Source organism: Ranitomeya variabilis, chromosome 7, assembly GCF_051348905.1.
Source record: "Ranitomeya variabilis isolate aRanVar5 chromosome 7, aRanVar5.hap1, whole genome shotgun sequence".
Classification (NCBI taxonomy): domain Eukaryota; kingdom Metazoa; phylum Chordata; class Amphibia; order Anura; family Dendrobatidae; genus Ranitomeya; species Ranitomeya variabilis.
The window spans coordinates 179,255,073-179,267,493 of NC_135238.1; the positions used below are offsets into that span (position 1 = coordinate 179,255,073).

General features: G+C 43.3%; 1 protein-coding gene across 2 annotated transcripts in view; it reads left to right on the plus strand.

Moving 5' to 3' along the window:
* Positions 1 to 12,421, plus strand: part of USP40 (ubiquitin specific peptidase 40) — a 132,839-nt gene that overhangs the window by 35,713 nt on the left and 84,705 nt on the right. For both annotated transcript variants that reach the window (XM_077272376.1, XM_077272375.1), the window contains exons 5-8: positions 1,854 to 2,018; positions 6,675 to 6,821; positions 7,958 to 8,101; positions 8,272 to 8,400. In XM_077272376.1, coding sequence (XP_077128491.1) covers positions 1,854 to 2,018; positions 6,675 to 6,821; positions 7,958 to 8,101; positions 8,272 to 8,400 — 585 coding nt within the window. The remainder of the gene's footprint in view (positions 1 to 1,853; positions 2,019 to 6,674; positions 6,822 to 7,957; positions 8,102 to 8,271; positions 8,401 to 12,421) is intronic.

A 12,421-nucleotide genomic window follows, 5' to 3' on the forward strand; every position in this document is an offset into this window, starting at 1 on the left:
GCATACTTTGTCTGCCCTGTTGAGGGCAGAGCAAAGTACTGCAGTGCGCAGGCGCCGGGAAAGGTCAGAGAGGCCCGGCGCCTGCGCACTGCAGTACTTTTCTCGCCCTCAACAGGGCAGACAAAGTACGCCTGTGCCGGAGCCACAGCGTGAAGACAAGAAGAGGACGTCATAGTAAGAAGATGGGAGGCCCCGGGCCGCGACGCATATCGGACCGGACCGCGACGCATATCGGACCGGACCACAGCGGGACCGCCCCTGGGTGAGTATAATCTAACCTCTTTTTCTCATCTTTCAGGATACATCGGGGGCTTATCTACAGCATTACAGAATGCTGTAGACAAGCCCCTGATGCCGGTGGGCTTAGCTCACCTTCGATTTTGGGGGTGACAGGTTCCCTTTAACATGGGATACTATTCATAATCTGCAGAATTCATCACCTACTTTCCATCCCATGGTGCTTGTAACAACATGGATTTCTGCCAGTTTATTTTTAGACTAGAGAACAGGTCAAATTCATCAATCAGATCCATTATCAAAGCCAGTGTAACTCTTGGAATAGCCATAAACAGGATTAAAGCATCAAGAGGTCCTCACGGGAACCCACTTTAATCCCTCGATTAGTGATTCCATGACAATATCAAACAAAAGAGGAGGACAGAGGGCACCCGTCTGGTCCCACTCCCCAAAGGAATCAATGAGGACATAAAACCATTAATCAGGACCTTGGCTTTCGGAGATCGATACAAGACAGCAATGCACCTTTTGAAGCCTGGTCCAAAGCCAAATTGTTGAAGGACCTTCTGAAAGTAGGCCTTCTCAACCAAATCAAATGCCTTAGCAGCATCCAGAGATGCCAAGGCCCAATCTTCCTGTCTTGTCCAACCCAACTGTGCAATTACTTTCACTTTCCTTATATTATTGGATGTAGACTGACCAGGAATAAAAGCGCACTGGGCTGGGTGAATAATTGTGTGAATTACTTTGTTTAGTCTGTTCTCTAGAATTTTGGTCAAACTATTATAATCGACATTATTCAGGATATGGCTCTATATGATGCACCTTCTTTGTGAGGCTTATCTGTTTTTAGTGATACCATGATGTTGGCATCATAGAAAGATTCAGGTAGAAAACTAGAAGGGGTGTATCCTATATTTACTACACATTTCAGGTGGGGGAGAGGTCATCTCCAGTATTATTGGGGAATGATCTGAAATGCCCCTAGGTAGATATTCCAAGTGTGACCCCCAATGGAAGTGTCTCCACTTGTGATGAGCGAATATACTCGTTACTCGAAATTTCCCGAGCACGCTCGGGTGTCCTCCGAGTATTTTTTAGTGCTTGGAGTTTTACAGATGTAAATCATTCAGTTGCGGCGCTAAAAACTAAAGCTCAGAGCACTAAAAAATGCTCGGAGGACACCCGAACGTGCTCGGGAAATCTCGAGTAACGAGTATATTCGCTCATCACTAGTCTCCACTCTTCCAAACTCATAGTCAATTATAGACAACGTGTTTCTAGGTAGCGTATAACGAGAACACTCTAGAATCACCATTTCTCGCCCTCCAGAGGTAAAACCTTGAGAACATTTTTCATTTGATCTGATGACATAAATGGAAATTTCCAGCTTTCTAAACTACTTGAACTTACATTATTTTAAATGCTAGTGATGGTTTTTGATAATAGCAGACCACTTCCCTAATAAAAAACAAAAAATATTTCAGTATAAGATTAAAAAAATATATATCAACACGAGTTGTATTGCATAAGTTTTACTGTATTGTTGCACAATGTTTTCTTATATGTCCCTGTTACCTATCTGTTATTGATCCTTTAATTTCTGTCTCCTAAAGCAAACTGGCCAGCATGATGTCCAGGAGTTAAACCGCATTTTGTTTAGTGCCTTGGAAAGCTCTTTGGAGGGCACATCCGGCCATGATCTCATCAAGAACTTGTACCATGGAACAATTGTTAATCGTATCCAGTGCCAGGAATGTGGGCATATCAGTGAGAGGCAGGTCAGGTCACCCTTAATGACTACGTCCATGATACCCTGCTAAAAAAAATATATCACTACTACAAACAAGTGCGTTTTTATCCAAGATCTACTTATTGATTGATCCAATAATGTAGCATATGTGATGGCATGAAATTAAGAGTTAAAGGGGTTAGCTTGCCACTCTTTTATGTGTTGGGGACATGTTTTGTGGCACTTACTAATTAAGTTTTACAGGTTCTCCTCCTGCACTTCTGTTAGTCCTGCCTTCTCCACAGACTGCACAGTTCTTCTCTTCTCATTTTATACCGGGTCATGAGACTAAACCTGCCCATCACTCTCCTCCAATTGTAAAATGGCTTTCGGACTATCGGTGATTTTCTATTGGAGGTTGCTGTGCAGGTCTGGTCACATGCTCTGGTCAGCGGCCACTTTGTGGATTGGATAACTGTACGGTCAGTGAGGAAGGCAACACTAACAAGTGCCGGAGGGGTATCTGTAAATTCTAAAAGAAAAAAGTGATCCAGCATATGACATTAAAACTCCGTGATAGAGAAATAAATCTTGGTGGCTGATTTGAACACCACAGTGTGGTCTTAGTTGAATGCTATTGGTCATACAAGCGTACATGTGATATATACTACTCCCAATCAGTGAAATCTTGTGAGCTCTCATTCAACACAATAATTAACCCCTTTCTGACATATGACGTACTATCCCGTCGAGGTGGGGTGGGCCCGTATGACCACGGATGGGATAGTACGTCATACGCGATCGGCCACGCTCACGGGGGGAGCGCGGCCGGGTGTCAGCTGCATATCGCAGCTGACATCCAGCACTATGTGCCAGGAGCGGTCACGGACCGCCCCCGGCACATTAACCCCCGGCACACCGCGATCAAACATGATCGCGGTGTGCCGGCGGTATAGGGAAGCATCGCGCAGGGAGGGGGCTCCCTGCGGGCTTCCCTGAGACCCCCGGAGCAACGCGATGTGATCGCGTTGCTCCGAGGGTCTCCTACCTCCTTCCTCGCTGCAGTCCCCGGATCCAAGATGGCCGCGGCATCCGGGTCCTGCAGGGAGGGAGGTGGCTTACCGAGTGCCTGCTCAGAGCAGGCGCTGGTAAGCCTGCTGCACTCTAAGTGAGATCGGTGATCTGACGGAGTGCTGTGCACACTGTCAGATCACCGATCTGTGATGTCCCCCCTGGGACAAAGTAAAAAAGTAAAAAAAAAAAAAAAAATTTCCCAATGTGTGTAAAAAAAAAAAAAAAAAAAAAAAAAAAAATTCCTATTTTTTTTTTTATCTAAATAAAAAAAACCAAACAATAAAAGTACACATATTTAGTATCGCCGCGTCCATAACGACCCAACCTATAAAACTGTCCCACTAGTTAACCCCTTCAGTAAACACCGTAAGGGAAAAAAAAAAAAACGAGGCATAAAACAACGCTTTATTACCATACCGCCGAACAAAAAGTGGAATAACACGCGATCAAAAAGACGGATATAAATAACCATGGTACCGCTGAAAACGTCATCTTGTCCCGCAAAAAACATATAAATGAGATATCGCTGTAATCGTACTGACCCGAAGAATAAAACTGCTTTATCAATTTTACCAAACGTGGAACGGTATAAATGCCTCTCCCAAAAGAAATTCATGAATAGCTGGTTTTTGGTCATTCTGCCTCACAAAAATCGGAATAAAAAGTGATCAAAAACTGTCACGTGTCCGAAAATGTTACCAATAAGAACGTCAACTCGTCCCGCAAAAAACAAGACCTCACATAACTCTGTGGACCAAAATATGGAAAAATTATAGCTCTCAAAATGTGGAGACGCAAAAACTTTTTTGCTATAAAAAGCGTCTTTTAGTGTGTGACAGCTGCCAATCATAAAAATCCAATATAAAAAAACACTATAAAAGTTAATCAAACCCCCCTTCATCACCTCCTTAGTTAGGGAAGAATAATAAATGTTAAAAAATGTATTTATTTCCATTTTCCCATTAGGGCTAGGGTTAGGGTTAGGGCTAGGGTTGGAGGTAAAGTTAGGGTTAGGGTTGGAGCTAAAGTTAGGGTTAGGGTTGGGGCTAAAGTTGGGGTTAGGGTTTGGATTACATTTACGGTTGGGATTAGAATTATGGGTGTGTCAGGGTTAGGGGTGTGGTTAGGGTTACCGTTGGGATTAGGGTTAGGGGTGTGTTTGGATTAGGGTTTCAGTTAGAATTGGGGAGTTTCCACTGTTTAGGCACATCAGGGGCTCTCCAAACGCGACTTGGCGTCCGATCTCAATTCCAGCCAATTCTGCGTTGAAAAAGTAAAACAGTGCTCCTTCCCTTCCGAGCTCTCCCGTGCGCCCAAACAGGGGTTTACCCCAACTATTGGGGTATCAGCGTACTCGGGACAAATTGGACAACAACTTTTGGGGTTTAAGTTCTCTTGTTATCCTTGGGAAAATAAAAATTTGGGGGGCTAAAAATCATTTTTCTGGGAAAAAAAATATTTTTTATTTTCACGGCTCTGCGTTGTAAACTGTAGTGAAACACGTGGGGGTTCAAAGTTCTCACAACACATCTAGATAAGTTCCTTAGGAGGTCTAGTTTCCAATATGGGGTCACTTGTGGGGGGTTTGTACTGTTTGGGTACATCAGGGGCTCTGCAAATGCAACGTGACGCCTGCAGACCAATCCATTTAAGTCTGCATTCCAAATGGCGCTCCTTCCCTTCCGAGCTCTGCCATGCGCCCAAACATTGGTTCCCTCCCACATATGGGGTATCAGTGTACTTAGGACAAATTGGACAACAACTTTTGGGGTCCAATTTATTCTGTCACCCTTGTAAAAATACAAAGCTGGGGGCTAAACAATCATTTTTGTGAAAAAAAAAAAAAAAAAGTTTTTATTTTCACGGCTCTGCGTTATAAACTGTAGTGAAACACTTGGGGGTTCAAAGCTCTCAAAACACATCTAGATAAGTTCCTTAGGGGGTCTACTTTCCAAAATGGTGTCACTTGTGGGGGGTTTTAATGTTTAGGCACATCAGGGGCTCTCCAAACGCAACATGGCGTCCCATCTTAATTCCAGTCAATTTTGGATTGAAAAGTAAAATGGCGCTTCCCTTCTGAGCTCTGCCATGCACCCAAACAGTGGATTACCCCCACATATGGGGTATCGTCTTACTCAGGACAAATTGTACAACAACTTTTTGGGTCCAATTTCTTCTTACCCTTGGGAAAATAAAAAATTGGGGGCGAAAAGGTCATTTTTGTGAAAAAAATATGATTTTTTATTTTTACGGCTCTGCATTATAAACTTCTGTGAAGCACTTGGTGGGTCAAAGTGCTCACTATACATCTAGATAAGTTCCTTAGGGGGTCTACTTTCCAAAATGGTGTCACTTGTAGGGGGTTTCAATGTTTAGGCACATCAGGGGCTCTCCAAACGCAACATGGCGTCACATCTCAATTCCAGTCAATTTTGCATTGAAAAGTCAAATGGCGCTCCTTTCCTTCCGAGCTCTGCCATGCGCCCAAACAGTGGTTTACCCCCACATATGGGGTATCAGCGTACTCAGGACAAATTGTACAACAACTTTTGGGGTCCATTTTCTCCTATTACCCTTGGTAAAATAAAACAAATTGGAGCTGAAATAAATTTTGTGTGAAAAAAAGTTAAATGTTCATTTTTATTTAAACATTCCAAAAATTCCTGTGAAACACCTGAAGGGTTAATAAACTTCTTGAATGTGGTTTTGAGCACCTTGAGGGGTGCAGTTTTTAGAATGGTGTCACACTTGGTTATTTTCTATCATATAGACCCCTCAAAATGACTTCAAATGAGATGTGGTCCCTAAAAAAAAAAATGGTGTTGTAAAAATGAGAAATTTCTGGTCAACTTTTAACCCTTATAACTCCCTAACAAAAAAAAAAATGTTGGTTCCAAAATTCTGCTGATGTAAAGTAGACATGTGGGAAATGTTACTTATTAAGTATTTTGCGTGACATATGTCTGTGATTTAAGGGCATAAAAATTCAAAGTTGGAAAATTGCGAAATTTTCAAAATTTTCGCCAAATTTCCATTTTTTTCACAAAAAAAACACAAGTTATATCGAATAAATTTTACCACTAACATGAAGTACAATATGTCACGAGAAAACAATATCAGAATCGCCAAGATCCGTCAAAGCGTTCCAGAGTTATAGCCTCATAAAGGGACAGTGGTCAGAATTGTAAAAATTGGCCTGGTCATTAAAATGCAAACCACCCTTGGGGGTGAAGGGGTTAAAAATGCGCTGATGGAAGTGAGCTGGCAAATATCTCACGTTATATCAAGAATCTGTCATACTTTTATTTCAGTACTACAAAATTGTGTCCCCAGCACATCCATTAAAATAAAGATCAAATGGTCAGTCCCTTTAAGAATATCAGCTAATATGTATACAGTATTTTGGACATGTTCTGTAGTAAAAGCACTTGGTCTACTAGGACTTGAGTCTAGTGCTTTGTCTGTTCATTATATAAAGGAGAATAATGCATCCTAAGACTTGTCTCAGAACCTTGTGGGATTATGTAGCAGAAGAGAAGGGCTGCCGACTTTGTCACACATCATTGATATAGTTAATAATGTAACAATTTGGGTAAAATTTTCTGCTTTAATTCTTTTTACTTTTATACAGGAAGACTTTCTCGATCTTACATTAGCTGTGAAGGACATGAGCAGTTTAGAGGAATCTCTATGCAGCTTCTATGTGGCAGAAGAAATGTTTGATGGAGACAACCTCTACCGCTGTGGAGCCTGTGACAAACTTGTCCCAGCTGCCAAGGTAATCGCGACTTATTAAATTGCCTCTCTACTGCTGTGACCGCAAATATACAACATTATCTTTTTTTACTTTTATATTGAGTGAAAAAATGTATAAATGGAGCACAATTTGCTCTCAACTAATAATTACAGAAGATTAGAACTAGACTGGTTTTGCATCCAGTTGCTCCTCCATGGCAGCCAGACCCTTCACCGGCAATCCTATGTCCTTCATCCTAGGTGCCTCTGCCATTTGCAACACCCCCATGATGTCCCCTATGGCCTAGTGACTCAACTTCACAATTTTGCTGAGCTTAGTAAGTGCCAGGGGTGCCCAGATGAACACTGCCTTGGTCCAGCTGTCACGGAGGACCAAACTGGATGCCATAGCCATACCAGGGTAGTGTGAATCTTTTTGCTCATCTCTACCATTTATCTTATTAGAGTGACCATCAGAAATAAAATCCAAAACCTATGTTGATATGCAGGATTACCGTAATTCAGCCAGTTTACAGAAGCAACACTTTTAATAAAGAGTAGCAAAACTTTGAAGCTGGTGTTTTTTCATATTTGGCAGAGACATTAATTTCCTGCAGACCAGTGGGGGTCTGGACCCTGAGACTCTCATTGATTTCTCAATAGACCGTCAAATAGTGTGTACTTCAGCAGGCAGGAGCCTCAGCAGGCAGGAGCCTCAGCAGGCAGGAGCCTCAGCAGGCAGGAGCCTCAGCAGGCAGGAGCCTCAGCAGACAGGAGCCTCAGCAGACAGGAGCCTCAGCAGACAGGAGCCTCAGCAGGCAGGAGCCTCAGCAGGCAGGAGCCTCAGCAGACAGGAGCCTCAGCAGGCATGAGCCTCAGCAGGCATGAGCCTCAGCAGGCATGAGCCTCAGCAGGCATGAGCCTCAGCAGGCATGAGCCTCAGCAGACGGGAGCCTCAGCAGTGGGGGTCTCTGGTCGGGGTCTGGATCCTATCTACAGGCATTTAAAGTGCCCACCAAATATTAAAAAACATGGACAAAGTTTAGTTAACCTTTTAAATTTGTCTCATGTCAAACTAATGGCTCATAAAATTAAGCAACACTGTAGACCGGGTTTAGTCTACGATCAGAAGTTTCCATTTGTGCTTCAACTTATTTCTGTTACTTTATATCTTTACAGTCTGCCAAACTGGGGAAATTACCTCCCTTCCTCACATTTTCTCTTCTGAGGTTCAACTTCGACTTCGAAAAGTGTGAGCGGTATAAAGAAACCTCACGATACACTTTCCCTAACCGCCTCAACATCCGCCCATTTTGTGAGCAGGTTTGAATGGGATTCGCTTTTTTTTATTCTGTTTATCTGTGTGCCAGCATCCATGTCTGTGATGGGTAATACCCACTTTAAACGTTTTAAATGCATTTTGTCAGTTTTAATGGAATTTGCTCATATTTCCTTTTGCATTGTCAGCCACTCCTCTGTCCTCTTTCTTCTAGAATCACTTGGAGGATTCAGTGCAAATGTATGAGCTCTTTTCAGTTATCATACACAAGGGAGGATGTTATGGTGGCCATTATCATGCATACATTCGGGACGTAGATGAGCTGGGACATTGGAGCTGTGAGGTAAGTAAATTACAAATTGTAACGTAATGATCTATCCTAATTTTGTAAAGACAGTCATAGACATTAGATTTTCTGCAGATCCATTAGAAATTAAGCCTGGCTGCTGTTTCCCAATGTCAGAGTGCATTTTAATCTGTAAGAATCTTATTTTTGTCAAGCACAAGGAGCATCAAAAGTGTCTGTCAGTCCTTTATTTCCCCAACATTTGCCTTAAAGGTTCAGAAACATGTTACAGCAATTTCACCAATTCCACCGATTTTTGGCATGACCAGCTGACTAATCTTTGTGTATGGAGCCTCATGACTTTCTATCCAAGTAAAAGTTGAATTTTAAAGGGGTTTTCCAGGCTTTTGAATCCTCACTGCATGTCCAGTGTGTGCTGTCAGGATTCTCCGCTGCCAAGACTGGGTAGTCATGTGGTCATTCTTCTACGATTTGCATTCTTCCAGTCACATTCCGACTAGACATGTCCGGCCTCGCTCAATACAGTTGTATTGAGTGAGGCTGCCCACGTCTAGTCGGCTCGTGACCGCACGTATGCAAATCGCATACTTGCAGGCGTGCGCTCGCCCGCTGCCAGCATCAGAGAATCCTGACCGCTCTCTACAGACTTGAAACCCAAAGCCTAGACAACATCTTTAACCCCTTCCCGACATTTGACGTACTATCCCTTCGAGGTGGGGTGGGCCCGTATGACCGCCGACGGGATAGTACGTCATCACCGATCAGCGGCGCTCACGGGGGGAGCGCGGCCGATCGCGGCCGGGTGTCAGCTGCATATCGCAGCTGACATCCGGCACTATGTGCCAGGAGCGGTCATGGACCGCCCCCGGCACATTAACCCCCGGCACACCGCGATCAAACATGATCGCAGTGTACCGGCGGTATAGGGAAGCATCGCGCAGGGAGGGGGCTCCCTGCGGGCTTCCCTGAGACCCCCGGAGCAACGCGATGTGATCGCGTTGCTGCGAGGGTCTCCTACCTCCTTCCTGGCTGCAGGTCCCGGATCCAAGATGGCCGCGGCATCCGGGTCCTGCAGGGAAGGAGGTGGCTTACCGAGTGTCTGCTCAGAGCAGACACTTGGTAAGCCTGCAGCCCTGCACAGCAGATCGTCGATCTGGCAGAGTGCTGTGCACACTGCCAGATCAATGATCTGTGATGTCCCCCCCTGGGACAAAGTAAAAAAGTAAAAAAAAAAATTTTTCCACATGTGTAAAAAAAAAAAAAATCCTAAAAAAATATATATATTATTCCCATAAATACATTTCTTTATCTAAATAAAAAAACAAAACAATAAAAGTACACATATTTAGTATCGCCGCCTCCGTAACGACCCGACCTATAAAACTGCCCCACTAGTTAACCCCTTCAGTAAACACCGTAAGAAAAAAAAAAAAAAAAACGAGGCAAAAAACAACGCTTTATTACCATACCGCCGAACAAAAAGTGGAATAACACGCGATCAAAAAGACTGATATAAATATCCATGGTACCGCTGAAAACGTCATCTTGTCCCGCAAAAAAAAAGCCGCCATACAGCATCATCAGCAAAAAAATAAAAAAGTTATAGTCCTGAGAATAAAGCGATACCAAAATAATTATTTTTTCTATATTTTAGTTTTTATCGTATAAAAGCGCCAAAACATAAAAAAATGATATAAATGAGATATCGCTGTAATCGTACTGACCCGAAGAATAAAACTGCTTTATCAATTTTACCAAACGCGGAACGGTATAAACGCCTCCCCCAAAAGAAATTCATGAATAGCTGGTTTTTGGTCATTCTGCCTCACAAAAATCGGAATAAAAAGCGATCAAAAACGGTCACGTGTCCGAAAATGTTACCAATAAAAACGTCAACTCGTCCCGCAAAAAACAAGACCTCACATGACTCTGTGGAGCAAAATGTGGAAAAATTATAGGTCTCAAAATGTGGAGACGCAAAAACTTTTTTGCTATAAAAAGCGTCGCTGGTTTCACACTTGCGTTTTTGTCTGCAGCGTTTTTTGCACAAAAAAACGCATGCGTTTTTTTCCCTATATTTAACATTGAAAACGCATGCGGTTTTTTTGTACGCGTTTGGTCGCGTTTTCAAACGCATGCGGTTTTTTTCTGCATGCGTTCATTTTCAGAAATACAACCTGCAGTATTTTCTTGCGTTTTTAAGCACATGCGTTTGTTTGCGTTAAAAACGCATGCATTTTTTTGAAAAAAAACCAGAAAACACACTGAAAAGCCACCCACCACCATCAACGTGATAAAGGGATCCAAACCCTAACCCTAACTCTACCCCTAACCTCACCCCTAACCGTTTAATGAACATTTTCTGACAGTCATAGTGCCACGTATTTCAGTGCCACGTATTTCAGTGCCACGTATTTCAGTGCCACGTATTTCAGTGCCACGTGTTTCAGTGCCACGTATTTCAGTGCCACGTATCACGTATTTCAGTGCCACGTATCACGTATTTCAGTGCCACGTATCACGTATTTCAGTGCCACATATTTTAGTACCACGTATTTCAGTGCCACGTATTTCAGTGCCACGTATTTCAGTGCCACGTATTTCAGTGCCACGTATTTCAGTGCCACGTATCACGTATTTCAGTGCCACGTATTTCAGTGCCACGTATTTCAGTGCCACGTATTTAAGTGCCACGTATCACATATTTAAGTGCCACGTATTTAAGTGCCACGTATTTCAGTGCCACGTATTTCAGTGCCACGTATTTCAGTGCCACGTATTTCAGTGCCACGTATTTCAGTGCCACGTATCACGTATTTCAGTGCCACGTGTTTCAGTGCCACGTATTTAAGTGCCACGTATCACGTATTTCAGTGCCACGTATTTCAGTGCCACGTATTTCAGTGCCACGTATTTCAGTGCCACGTATTTCAGTGCCACGTATTTCAGTGCCACGTATTTCAGTCACGTTTAGGGGTAGGGTTAGGGTTAGGGCTAGGGTTGGAGGTAAAGTTAGGGTTGGGGCTAAAGTTAGGGTTGGGGCTAAAGTTAGGGTTAGGGTTTGGATTACATTTACGTTTGGATTAGGGTTGGGATTAGAATTATGGGTGTGTCAGGGCTAGGGGTGTGGTTAGGGTTACCGTTGGGATTAGGGTTAGGGGTGTGTTTGGGTTAGGGTTTCAGGTAGAATTGGGGAGTTTCCACTGTCCAGGCACATCAGGGGCTCTCCAAGCGCGACATGGCGTCCAATCTCAATTCCAGCCAATTCTGCGTTGAAAAAGTAAAACAGTGCTCCTTCCCTTCCGAGCTCTCCCGTGCGCCCAAAAAGGGGTTTACCCCAACATATGTGTTATCAGCGTACTCGGGACAAATTGAACAACAACTTCTGGGGTCCAAGTTCTCTTGTTATCCTTAGGAAAATAAAAATTTGGGGGGCTAAAAATCATTTTTGTGGGAAAAAAAAGATGTTTTATTTTCACGGCTCTGCGTTATAAACTGTAGTGAAACACTTGGGGGTTCAAAGTTCTCAAAACACATCTAGATAAGTTCCTTGGGAGGTCTAGTTTCCAATATGGGGTCACTTGTGGGGGGTTTGTACTGTTTGGGTACATCAGGGGCTCTGCAAATGCAACGTGACGCCTGCAGACCAATCCATTTAAGGCTGCATTCCAAATGGCGCTCCTTCCCTTCCGAGCTCTGTCATGCACCCAAACAGTGGTTCCCCCCCACATATGGGGTATCAGCGTACTCAGGACAAATTGGACAACAACTTTTGGGGTCTAATTTATCCTGTTACCCTTGTGAAAATACAAAACTGGGGGCTAAAAAATCATTTTTGAGAAAAAAAATAAAAATTATTTTCACGGCTCTGCGTTATAATCTGTAGTGAAACACTTGGGGGTTCAAAGCTCTCAAAACACATCTAGATAAGTTCCTTAGGGGGTCTACTTTCCAAAATGGTGTCACTTGTAGGGAGTTTCAATGTTTAGGCACATCAGGGGCTCTCCAAACGCAACATGGCGTCCCATCTCAATTCCAGTCAATTTTGCATTGAAAA